We start from the raw sequence: 14,007 nt of genomic DNA, 5'->3' as shown, positions 1-14,007 counted from the left end.
AACTCATCCAGTGACCGACTCTACAAAATTAGACCAGTTGTGGACCATATCAGTAGAATCATGAGCATTAATTGTGTTCCAGACAAGAATCTCTGCATTGATGAATTTGTGGTTTTGTGGTCAACTGTCTGTTTTTCAGGCAGTATATCAAGAACAAGAAACACAAGTACGGTGTAAAACTTTATGAACTCTGTGAATTTGACGATGTGGATCTCAAAATAAGAATCTACTGTGACAAGTCACAGGAGAGACAGGTCATGCATCTGAATTTGTTTTACACCTGATGGAAGCTTTCTTGGACAAAAGCTTTGTGCTTCATATGTACAATTTCTATAATTCTGTGTCACTTACAAAACTGTTGTCGACTTACAAAACCTATTTACTTGTGTGTGTGCAACATTACATAACAACAGAAGGGAAAGCCCAAAATCATTAGTTGCTATGAAACTGAAGATAGGTCAGATGGTGTGGAAAAGAAATGACAATCTTTTTGTTTACAAGTGGGAGTACAAAAGAGAATTTCTGACCATTTCTAATGTGCACCAATGAACAAAATGGTGGAAGTTCGCAATCAAAGTTGCGAAGTTGCCCTGAAACCAAGCATAGTCGGAGAGTACAACAGTGGCATGTCAGATGTTGATCAGATAGATCAAATGCTGTCATATTATTCAGCATTGCAAAAGACTGTTAGATGGCAAAAAAAGCTTGCTCTGAATGTAAAGGAATTTTATGTGCACAATGCCCATCTGTTTTATAATCAGCCAGACACCCAGAAGAAAATGAGGACAGATGGAGCTTTCATTATTTAGAGGTAATACCTGCCACCAAAAAAAAAGGTGTGGCCAACAAAGCAGTGCAGAGTGTGCACACAACAAAAGAAACACCAGGGGCCATGATCCATTTTATCATATTTGTGAAGAAAAGCCAACTATTTGTGGGGAAGAATGCTTCACGTTATGTCATCAGTTAAAAAGAAAACACAACTTCATCTTCATTACCATTACTGACAGAAAGTGCAAATTTACCTCTAAAGTTAAAATATTTGTACAAACCTGTGTATGCACTTTTCTGTTAGTTTATTCCAAGTGTGAAAATAAAAATTCTATTCCGCCATGTCCAGATGAATTCCTATACCAGTCCTTGATCCCCAGGACCTGTAATTCACATGTATTTGCTATGAATATTTTCATATCTGACTTTATGCTAAACTCGTTTCCTCTGAGTTAACTCGTAGTGGGCTCCAGCGGCCAGGTCATCAGGTGTGAGATTATTCTTAGTTGGCAGTCAATGTGTTAATGGGACAGATTTAATTGTTCATGTCTGCTTGTAAACAGTATGATTTTCCAGGATGGGGCATTTTTTGTATGTTTGACGTACAGCTTTTCCCAGATTCATGGGCTATTTTGCACTATAATGTGTGTATCCTGTCGTTTGGGCTTCCCAACCTAACTCCTGCACCTTACATTGTGCATCCTACCTCTGGTGATATAGTGAAAAACACAACTAGTAGAATGAGTAACCCAAAGTGTTTAGTGATGACTGCAGATATTGACACAGCGATGATTATTTGTGATTTCGGGTTCAACCTGGAGAGGGACAACTGCTACAGCAGATGATACAGGACACAAATGAGGAACCCAAAGCTCCCTACACCCCAAATGTGGAGAGCCATAACATACAATGACTTCATTCCTAGAGTTTGTTGAGTGAACACTGAAATGGTGGAATGTATGTAGAGAACATCATTCATATCATTCTGGTGCTATTCGTACAGTCGTGGAAATATATTTTTCCAGTAGGCCAGTGCCTTTGTGCACACTTCTCACATAACACCCCATTCAACATGTTTATCAACTCTCCTGGCCAACTTGATCAGCTGAGCTTTCTCTGCTGGTTATGCCTAATGGGAAAACATATGATCAAGTCCGAAGTACTTGCAGCTGCTCATGACCATTTGTAAAAAAAACTGCAACACTGGCCGCAAGATGATAATTGATGCATTTATATTAATCTGTATATAATATTGCTGGACGGTTGTCTGCTTCTAAAAGAATAGGAAGAACACATGAATACTGATATTTAAATTATTCCTTAAGAAAATTATTCCAGAGATGGAAGATTCTTTGTTTATGGCCATGTATCTTCTACAAGCTTTACAACATGCGAATAAAGTTTCATTCATATGCCACTATAGCTTCTGGTTGTTCACTGTTTATTTTCCTCTGGACTATAATCTGGCCTCTTGAGATGTAACTTTGATTTTATGTTTCTGCTGTTGCACCCTTATGGTGGTATAAACATCAAATTTAAAGTGACCAATTTAATTTTACTGTAGCTGCAGTTTTTCTTGAATGGGCAATTTTGAGTGTTCTTACCTTCTGGTTTAGTTGTTTGTTCTTGTATATCTGATTTATTGTTTGTCTTTTTCTACCATTAAATTTTCTCTAATTCTGAAATTTTAATTGTTGGTGGTATTTGTGACCAAGTTTCACAGGCGATTTTACTGTATAAATGTTGAATAGTTTTATTTCCTCCCACTCTTATGTCTGTTGCAAGATTGAGAAACATCCGATTCCTAGTAGTTGTTTGTGTTGGCTGCAAGTATCGCATGGAAATGTGATGTAACATCTGTTTAGTTTGGTTAGTGATGAAAAATAGCATTTGGAAATTAAATATTTATTTGGAAATTAGCTTTGAAGCCTAAATAATCTGATAAAGAAAAAAATCTGTCAAAAATCAAAGAAAGACTTGCTTAACAGTGCAATGTATATATGCAGATTGAAGTCACTAGTGAAATTTTTTTTCCAAGGCCGTGATTTGAACCTGGGCGAATGCGGTAACCACTACGCCGCCCTGGCACAGTGGCTTTGCAACTGCATGGACTACCCTAACGCACCTTCTGGCTCTGTCCAAATTCCTGTTCATACTTGGTATTCCCCCTAAACTCAAACAGCATTGCAGAGCCTCTCCCACTGTATTAAAATAGCGTCTCAACATTAAATTACAGAGGGGATCCTGTCTGAAACCCAGGCATAAGTGCTTTAACCAAATGAAACGATATGGTTCCAGAGACATTTTCAACTCTCAAACATCTATGATGTATATATGCAGACTGAAGTGATATATGCAGATTGAAGCGACAAATGAAAATTTATACCAAGACCAAGATTCAAACCTGGGCCTCCTACTCACTAGGCAGGTGAGCTAACCATGGTGCCACCTGGCTCAGTGGCTTTGCACAACTTCACAGACCCTCTCCTCAGTCCAAATTCTCATTCACACCTCAACCCATTTCACATGCCCCCTAAACTTGAACAGCAGTGCAGAGGTGCTCTAACTGTGCGGGAGTAGCGCGTCGCTTAATGCTGAGGTACTATTTCAATACAGTTGGAGAACTTCTGCAATGCTGTTTGAGTTTAGGCGGAATACCAACTGGATTGAGTTGTGAATGGGAATCTGAATTGTTGAGGGAGGCATGCAAGGATAGTCTATGCAGATGTGCAAAACCACTGTGCCAGGGTGGCGTAGTGGTTTTCATACCTCCCTAGCGGGCAGGAGACCAGCCTTGGTACCAATTTTCATATTTTGCTTCGATCTGCATACATACATCCTAGATATCAGAAACTCGAAAATATCTCTGGAACCGATTTAATTTGATTAACACTGTTGTCTCCCCCGCCCCCATGAACCATGGACCTTACTGTTGATTTGATTTGTACTTGTTCCATAGATCATGAATACGACACTTCATAATGATGTGGAACGTGTCAGGTTAATAAAAGCTGTCTATACAAGATACTACATTACGCAAAATATTACCCAAATATTGCAATATCCAAAAACTCATCTAATGAGTAGAAGCAGTCGCCATTCAGAAATCCTTTTAATTTCCTTTTAAATGCTATATGGCTATCTGTCAGACTTTTGATGCTATTAGGTAAGTGACCAAAGACTTTTGTGGCAGCATAACTTACCCCCTTCTGAGCCAAAGTTAGATTTAACCCTGAGTAGTGAAGATCAACTTCTCTCCTAGTGTTGTAGCCATGTACACTGCTATTACTTTTGAATTCATTCGGACTGTTAATAACAAATTTCATAAGTGAATATATATATCCTTCCCTCTTTCCTGATGAAGCAACTGTGGGTTGCAAAAGCTTGAATTTTGTGTGTGTGTTTGTGTATCTATCAACATACCAACACTTTCGTTTGGTAAGTTACGTCTTCTTTGTTTTTAGATATATTTTTCCCACGTGGAATGTTTCCCTCTATTTTTTTTATGTATAATTCAAGTTTACGCAACCAACGGTTCCTTCATCAGGAAAGAGGGAAGGAGGGGAAAGACGAAAGGATGTGGGTTTTAAGGGAGAGGGTAAGGAGTCATTCCAATCCCGGGAGCGGAAAGACGTACCTTAGGGGGAAAAAACGGACAGGTATACACATGCACGCACGGTGTGGAAAGACTTACCTTAGGGGGAAAAACGGACAGGTACACACACACACACACACACACACACACACACACACACACACACACACACACACACACACAGCCATCTGCACACATACAGACACAGGCAGACACATGTAAATGCAAAGAGGTTGGGCAGAGATGTCAGTTGAAGCGAAAGTACAGAGGCAAAGATGTTGTTGAATGAGAGGTGACTTGCGAGGGGCAGCAACTTGAAATTAGCGGAGATTGAGGCATGGTGGGTAACGGGAAGAGAGAATATATTGAAGGGCAAGTTCCCATCTCCGGAGTTCTGATAGGTTGGTGTCAGTTGGAAGTAACCAGATAACACGGACAGTGTAACACTGTGCCGAGATGTGCTGGCTGTGCACCAAGGAATGTTTAGACACAAGTTGATCCTCATTACCAACAAACACTGTCTGCCTGTGTCCGTTCATGTGAATGGACAGTTTGTTGCTGGTCATTCCCACAAAGAAGGCTTCAAGTGCAGGCATGTCAGTTGGTAAATCACATGGGTGCTTTCACATGTGGCTCTGCCTTTGATCATGTACACCTTCCGGGTTACAGGACTGGAGTAGGTGGTGGTGGGAAGGTGCATGGGACAGGTTTTACACCGGCGACGATTACAAGGATAGGAGTGGGGAAGATTGGTGGAGTGGGGAGGATTTCATGAAGGATGGATCTCATTTCAGGGCAGGATTTGAGGAAGTCGTATCCCTGCTGGAGAGCCACATTTAGAGTCTGATCCAGTCCCAGAAAGTGGGGCATGGGGTTCTTCTGTGGGAGGTTCTGGGTTTGAGGGGATGAGGAAGTGGCTGTGGTTATTTGCTTCTGTACCAGGTCGGGAGGGTAGTTACAGGATGTGAAAGCTGTTTTCAGGTTATGGTGTAATGATTAAGGGATTCAGGACGAGCAGATTCGTTTGCCACGAAGACCTAAGCTGTACGGAACGGACCGTTTGATATGGAATGCGTTGCTGCTGTCATAATGGATGCACTGTTACTTGTTGATGGGTTTGATGTGGACGGACGTGTGAAGCTGGCCATTGGACAGATGGAGGTCAACGTCAAGGAAAGTGGCATGGGATTTGGAATAGGACCAGGTGAATCTGATGGAACCAAAGGAGTTGAGGTTGGAGAGGAAATTCTGGAGTTGTTCTTCACTGTGAGTCCAGATCATGAAGATGTCATCAATAAATCTGTACCAAACTTTGGGTTGGTAGGCTTGGGTAACCAAGAAGGCTTCCTCTAAGTGACCCATAAATAGGTTGGCATACGAGGGGGCCATCCTGGCACCCTTGGCTGTTCCCTTTAATTGTTGGTATGTCTGGCCTTCAAAAGTGGAGAAGTTGTGGGTTAGGATGAAGCTGGCTAAGGTAATGAGGAAAGAGGTTTTCGGTAGGGTAGCAGGTCACTCTCCCACAGGTCAAACCAACTTGTGAGCATTCATACTTCCCCTTCTCTGTATACATTCAATATGGTATGGGCTCCACACATTTAAGCAATATTCCAGAATGGGTCACACAAGTGATTTGTAAGCAATCTCCTTTTTAAATTGATTGTACTTCCCCCAGATTCTATCAGTAAACTGAAGTGTACCACCTTCATTGCCCACAGCTGAACCTATGTTATCATTCTATTTCATATCCCTACAAAGTGTTACACCAAGGTATTTGTGTGAGTTGGTCAGTTCCAACTGTAACTTCATACACATAAACACCATTGGGGGTGGGGATGTAAACTATTCTGCTTCTTTTCCTTCTGCCGTTCTAGGGTTAGGCCTAGCACCTGTTGTAGTCTCATATCATATTCTCAGTTTTCCCTCACTTCTCTTGGCCCATGGTTTGTAATGCATTGCTAGTTTAGGAAGTCTTTGTGCTGACCTGTGAAGTACATGTTCTCTCCATTTTTCTTTGTAATGTATTGCCTTTTAGGTTATTGGTTGGATTCCTAATTCTACCATAACATTGGGAGGAATAAATATATTAACACAATGGTATTTGTGGATGATCAAGTTATCATACAAGACTGCAAAGATAAATTATAAATGGGAGTACAGAAATTAAACGAGGTAAGTGTGATCTGACTACATCAGTAAATAAAACTAAAACCACTCGGTATGAACATCTTCAGTAATAAACTAATAGAACAGGTAGACCATTCAAAGTATTTAGGATGTGAAATATCATATGATCAAGATATGGATCCACAGAAGAAAATCATACTTAACAGTGTATATGTGTCACTATAAGAACAACACTTAAGGATAAAACAAAGACAGAGTGACAACTGAAATTTTATATAGTCATGGCAATTGCTACTGTGTTATATGGAGCAGAAAATTGGACACTGAGACATAAAGATTTACAGCAACTAGAAGCATCAGATATGAAATTTCTAAGATCTGCAAAAGGCTTGTCTAAGGAAGACAGGAAAGAAATGCAAACTATTAAGAGTTGCAATTATCTACAACAGGTAAAATGGCCACCAGAGTGCATTAGTGATGTTCATATTTAGTGTTGTTAACATGCCTACTAGCGTATATAATGGGCAGGGATGGTGACAGATGTAAAGTGATCGCTGTGAAGGGCACGGAGATGCCTCTTACTCGTGTAAGACTGTGCCATCTGAACAGTTTGAAAGGGGCCTCATTGTGGATCTCCTCTTGGCCGGCTGCTCGAATTGTGTAATATGTAGAACTTTGGGGCATTCATATGTAACAGACACATGAGGACAGGTGTACTCATCATCACGGTTCTTGTTGAACTCGTATCACCACCACAACGGAGGATTTCTGTATTGTGGCATTTGGAGTGGTACCATGACCGAGAAACATGAACTGCTGATGAATGGCATCACATTGTGTTCAGCAGTGAATCGTGGTTCTGCGCTATCCCGGATGACCACTATCGGTGAGTATGGTGGTCACCTGGGAAGAGGTCCTTTCTGCCCTTCAAATAGTTTGGAGAGACACAGCAGTGTTACTCTTTGACATAATAGTGTGGAGAGCCATTGGGTATGACTTAAAGTTACAAGTGGTAGTGATTAAGTTAACTCCTGACAGCACAACTGTACCTCACAGACATCCTGCACTCTCCAATGGTACCCCTCATGCCTCAGTATTGTGACACAATTTTTCAACAGGATAGTGCTCGATGAGACATAGCACATGTCTCATATGAACTGTCTGCATGATGTTTAGGTACTCCGGTGGCGAACAAGACCCCTATATATGCCTCCAATAGAAAATGCATGGATCAGCTCAAATGAGAGCTTGATAACTCTGTTTCAGTGTCAGTATCCAGATTACCAAGTACCAGTTACGACTGATGTGGGCTATCTGGCTTCAGAAGGGGATACAATGGCTTTATAACACTGTTTGCAACCAAATAATTGTACGCCTCTAGGCCAGAGGGGGTGCAATGTTATGCTGATAAGTGGGCTCACGCTGTCAAGTTCTTCGTGAATTTGGCTAGATAATGTGATCACTGATATAACACTATGTATCCTCTCAACCCATGAAGTTTCATTTCCGTTCCTCTTTCCCTTCTGGGTGCTTCATTTCTTTTTCCAGCCAGTGTATTTTATACTCCATTCCTAAATATCTCTTGGGTGCCAGATGTATCCTTGCGTCACTGCCTCTGTCACACCCCAGTCCATCAGAAACCTGTGACTCAATTTGCCAAGAATGAGGTACCTACAAGCCAATAAGTCCTGGGGGTATGGGAGTATGGAGTGTGATGAAAAAACCTTGCTTTTCAGGTTGTGAATAATTTCTGTTGTCCTTTCAGCTGCATATGATAACACTTTTTTGTGCAACAAATTTACCTCTTCACTCAAAGAGTCAGGCCTGATGGCACAGCACAACATTGCAAAGAATGTAATGTACTGGGAATAAGTAGTAGATTCTCCCTTCTTGACATTAATGTACCGTGTGGATCAAATAGTGAGAAAAGGGCCAGTTTGTTTGTGATATGGAAATTCCCACTGGTTAGTGTTATTTGCTCAACAGTTATTTACATTTGCACGATGTTTCATCTACTGCCATTCTATGGTTAAAAGAAATTTAAAAAAGTGTAAACTCTTTATTTAAACTGCATCAGTTATTGCAATCTCAACTCTCGGATCCCAAATCTCACAGTGAGATATTTTGGCATTTATTTTCAGTAAACTATGATATTTTAGTCAGTTGATAATTATTTGTTTGTAGATACTAAGAGCTTTTCTCCCCATGAACCATGGACCTTGCCGTTGGTGGGGAGGCTTGCGTGCCTCAACGGTACAGGTAGAGCCGTACCGTAGTTGCAACCACAACGGAGGGGTATCTGTTGAGAATCCAGACAAAAGTGTGGTTCCTGAAGAGGGGCAGCAGCCTTTTCAGTAGTTGCAGGAGCAACAGTCGGGATGATTGACTGATCTGGCCTTGTAACACTAACCAAAACGGCCTTGCTGTTGTGGTACTGCGAACAGCTTAAAGTAAGGGGAAACTACAGCCGTAATGTTTCCTGGGGACATTCAGCTTTACTGTATGGTTAAATGATGATGGCGTCCTCTTGGGTAAAATATTCCGGAGGTAAAATAGTCCCCCATTCGGATCTCCGGGTGGGGACTACTCAGGACGACGACGTTACATGGAGAAAGAAAACTGGCATTCTACGGATCGGAGCGTGGAATGTCAGATCCCATAATTGGGCAGGTAGGTTAGAAACTTTAAAACGGGGAATGGAAAGGTTAAAGTTATATATAGTGGGAAATAGTGAAGATCGGTGGCAGGAGGGACAAGACTTCTGGTCAGGTGAATACAGGATTATAAATACAAAATCGAATAGGGGTAATGCAGGAGTAGGTTTAATAATGAATAAAAAAAATAGGAATGCGGGTAAGCTACTACAAACAGCATAGTGAACGTATTGTAGTGGCCAAGATAGACACGAAGTCCATGCCTACTACACTAGTACAAGTTTATATGCCAACTAGCTCTGCAGATGACGAAGAAATGTATGATGAGATAAAAGAAATTATTCAGGTAGTGAAGGGAGACGAAAATTTAATAGTCATGGGTGACTGGAATTCGACAGTAGGAAAAGGGAGAGAAGGAAACATAGTAGGTGAATATGGATTGGGGCTAAGGAATGAAAGAGGAAGCTGTCTGCTAGAATTTTGCACAGAGCATAACTTAATCATACCTAACACTTTGTTCACGAATCATAAAAGAAGGTTGTATACATGGAAGAATCCTGGAGATACTAAAAGGTATCAGATAGATTATATAATGGTAAGACAGAGATTTAGGAACCAGGTTTTAAATTATAGGACATTTCCAGGGGCAGATGTGGACTCTGACCACAATCTATTGATTATGAACTGTAGATTACAACTGAAGAAATTGCAAAAAGGTGGGAATTTAAGGAGATGGGACCTGGATAAACTGATTAAACCAGAGGTTGTATAGAGTTTCAGCGAAAGCATAAGGGAACAATTGACAGGAATGGGGGAAAGACGAATGGGTAGCTTTGAGGGATGAAGTAGTGAAGGCAGCAGAGGATCAAGTAGGTAAAAAGACGAGGGCTAGTAGAAATCGTTGGGTAACAGAAGAAATATTGAATTTAATTGATGAAAGGAGAAAATACAAAAATGCAGTAAATGAAGCAGGCAAAAAGGAATACAAACGTCTCAAAAATGAGATTGACAGGAAGTGCAAAATGGCTAAGCAGGCATGGCTAGAGGACAAATGTAAGGATGTAGAAGCTTATCTCACTAGGGATAAGATAGATACTGCCTACAGGAAAATTAAAGAGACATTTGGAGAAAAGAGAACCACTTGTATGAATATCAAGAGCTCAGATGGAAACCCAGTTCTAAGCAAAGAGGGGAAAGCAGAAAGGTGGAAGGAGTATATAGAGGGTCTATACAAGGGCGATGTACTTGAGGACAATATTGTGGAAATGGAAGAGGATGTAGATGAAGATGAAATGGGAGATATGATAATGCATGAAGAGTTTGACAGAGCACTGAAAGACCTAAGTCGAAAGAAGGCCCCGGGAGTAGACAACATTCCATTAGAACTACTAACAGCCTTGGGAGACAACTCTCTACCACCTGTTGAGCAAGATGTATGAGACAGGCGAATTACCCTCAGACAACAAGAAGAATATAGTGATTCCAGTCCCAAGGAAAGCAGGTGTTAACAGATGTGAATATTATCGAACTATCAGTTTAATAAGTCACAGCTGCAAAATACTAACACAAATTCTTTATAGATGAATGGAAAAACTGGTAGAAGTCAACCTTGGGGATTCCTTAGAAATGCTGGAACACATGAGGCAATACTGACCTTACAACTTATCTTAGAAGGAAGATTAAGGAAAGGCAAACCTACGTTTCTAGCATTTGTAGACTTAGAGAAAGCTTTTGACAATGTTGACTGGAATACTCTCTTTCAAATTCTAAAGGTTGCAGGGGTAAAATACAGGGAGCGAAAGGCTATTTACAATTTGTACAGAAACCAGATAGCAGTCATAAGAGTGGAGGGGCATGAAAGGGAAGCAGTGATTGGGAAGGGAGTAAGACAGGGTTGTAGCCTCTCCCCGATGTTATTCAATCTGTATATTGAGCAAGCAGTAAAGGAAACAAAAGAAAAATTTGGAGTAGGTATTAAAATCCATGGAGAAGAAATAAAAACTTTGAGGTTCGCCGATGATATTGTAATTCTGCCCAAGACCGCAAAGGACTTGGAAGAGCAGTTGAATGGAATGGACAGTGTCTTGAAAGGAGGATATAAGATGAACATCAACAAAAGCAAAACGAGAATAATGGATTGTAGTCAAATTAAGTCTGATAATGCTGAGGGAATTAGATTAGGAAATGAGACACTTAAAGTAGTTAAGGAGTTTTGCTATTTAGGAAGTAATAAAACTGATGGTGGTCGAAGTAGAGAGGATATAAAATGTAGACTGGCAATGGCAAGGAAAGCGTTTCTGAAGAAGAGAAATTTGTTAACATCGGGTATAGATTTAACTGTCAGGAAGTCGTTTCTGAAAGTATTTGTATGGAGTGTAGCCATATATGGAAGTGAAACATGGACAATAAATAGTTTGGACAAAAAGAGAATAGAAGCTTTCGAAATGTGGTGCTACAGAAAAATGTTGAAGATTAGGTGGATAGATCATGTAACTAATGAGGAGGTATTGAATAGGATTGGGGAGGAGAGAAGTTTGTGGTACAACTTGACTAGAAGAGGGGATCAGTTGGTAGGACATGTTCTGAGGCATCAAGGGATCACAAATTTAGCATTGGAGGGCAGTGTGGAGTGTAAAAATCGTAGAGGGAGACCAAGAGATGAATATACTATGCAGATTTAGAAGGATGTAGGTTGCAGTAGGTACTGGGAGATGTAGGAGCTTTCACAGGATAGATTAGCATGGAGAGCTGCATCAAACCTGTCTCAGGACTGAAGACAACAACAACAACAACAAAGAGCTTTGGGTGATATCATTAGTGTTGTGCCTCCAATCTACCCAAATCAGATGGGGTACAACATGTTATATATTAATGGCAGTGTGGGAATGTAGTGCATTTTGACTTCTTCCCTCGTAGACTTGGTTGAGCACATGCAGCTGTCTCTTCATACCCTGATGACTGTTTATTGGTGAAACACATTTGAATTTCATCATCTTGTGCTGCAAACATTGAGTATATTGTATCAGTTTAAAACCAGGCTTTCTTCAGCTGTTACACATCCCTCCCTGCAGATGCAGTTTGCTGAACCTTCGCCATTGGTCTTGAGTAACAGTTCCCAAACACATTAGAAAATAACTCACTTTTGCACACCATTTCTATTTTTTTGATTGTTTGGCATTTGTAGTTTCTTGGCTGTAAAGCTATAATGTTTAAATTAGCATAAATGTAGTAATCATTACAAGTTAACTTGTGTATAAGGTACTTTGTGGTTTCATATTGCAAATTATTTGTAAGTGATTGTTTCCAAAATTTGTCAACTGAAAGCTAGCATGAAATATTGAATTTTTTCAAACAGTAACAACACCTGAAATTGTATTTAAACATACAAACCTTTGGATTCACATCTCCTCACTTTATTTTTATATCATGTTTGCAGGAAGGGTGTCTACTACCTTAGTGTTGCAGCAGCTGGATTTTTAGTTTTTATCATAGCCCTGGCAGTTTTGAGACTGATTGTGTTTTGTCTGCTCTGGGCACTTACTCTTGGCAAACATCATCTTTGGTTATTACCAAACCTAACTGAAGATGTTGGTTTTCTGGCATCATTCTGGCCCTTGTATCAGGTGGGTTTATCTGTACTTTTTCTGAACTTTGCGTGAAATTTTAATAATTTATAATACCTAATATCTAAAAATTCAATTTTGCATGCCATTTTATAGAAAGAGCAATCACATTTTTTAACTCCTGAGGTTTATGGTAAAATAGGAAATTGATCAAATAGGCAATAGGCAACTAACCTGTTGACAGTGGAAGGAAGGGAAGTAGCTGCACAATGTGTAGTTGAGGTGTTTGGGTAGTAACAGTCATCTGAACAACAGGGAATTCTTTGGAGCTAAAAAAAAGTTTTTACCCCCCCCCCCCCCCCCCTGCCCTCACACACACACACACACACACACACGTACGTACGTCATTGATGTCATTATGAGAACATTTTAAGGAAGGAGAAGAAGATTTCATGTTATTGTGGGTGTTTTGATAAGATGCCGCACCGTCACTGATAATAGTACCACAATGGTGGACAAAACATTAATGTTACAGATATATTATACAGCATATCCTTGCTTCTTAATAATCAATACAGAGAAGAGGAGGGTTATGAAACTAATAGTTCACAAGCAGCCTTTAACTTAGATGGATTTGCCTTTTAAGTGTTGTGGCTGTCACACTTTACTTCCAAAACATCGTTGTGGAATGTTCTTATCAATTCATACATCTTACTTGTTGTAAATGTTAAAATTTGAAGAAATTGATGAGACAGATTTAATTTTTAATTTGCTTGGATGAATTTCACATTGTAAATGTTGTATTATCGACATTCCAGTATGAATATAAGGGAGGAGAATCAAAGGGGAAGAAAAAATCAAAGAAGAAGAAGGACAAGGACTCTGACAATGAAGATGAGAAGCAAGATGATGATCCTGAATCGAAAGAGGAATCTACAAAAGCAGATAATGAGGGAAGGTGAGTTACCCGCTTCAGTCTTCCTGCTGTCCCTCAGTCTCCTCCCGTCCTCTTTTTTTTTTCCTCTTTTCCTCTCTGTTTTAACTGGAACTACATCCTCATCATCATCCCCATCCCCCACCCCCTCTCCTCTGTACCTCTCCCATAGATCCTCTCTTCCTCTGTCATCTCTCTTAAACTCCCAGAAACTTGGTAAATTTCAAGCAGGCGAACAGAAATACTGCTTCCATGCTACTCGTGTTTTTATAACCTTGTTGTTGTCTTTCTTCAAAAACATATGTAAATTTTATAAGTAAAATGTTGTGATAATATTATGTTTCAGTTTTATTTTCTGATAAA

The 14,007-nt window shown here is 40.1% G+C and overlaps 1 protein-coding gene across 1 annotated transcript in view; it reads left to right on the top strand.

The window, feature by feature from the left end:
- LOC126354606 (translocation protein SEC62) overlaps positions 1-14,007 on the top strand; it is a 93,510-nt gene that overhangs the window by 58,330 nt on the left and 21,173 nt on the right. The window contains exons 6-7 of the mRNA XM_050004361.1: positions 12,584-12,770; positions 13,529-13,668. Coding sequence (XP_049860318.1) covers positions 12,584-12,770; positions 13,529-13,668 — 327 coding nt within the window. The remainder of the gene's footprint in view (positions 1-12,583; positions 12,771-13,528; positions 13,669-14,007) is intronic.

Source organism: Schistocerca gregaria, chromosome 3, assembly GCF_023897955.1.
Source record: "Schistocerca gregaria isolate iqSchGreg1 chromosome 3, iqSchGreg1.2, whole genome shotgun sequence".
NCBI lineage: Eukaryota > Metazoa > Arthropoda > Insecta > Orthoptera > Acrididae > Schistocerca > Schistocerca gregaria.
The sequence above is the reverse complement of the archived record's forward strand: the minus strand, read 5'-3'. Positions and strand labels throughout refer to the sequence as shown.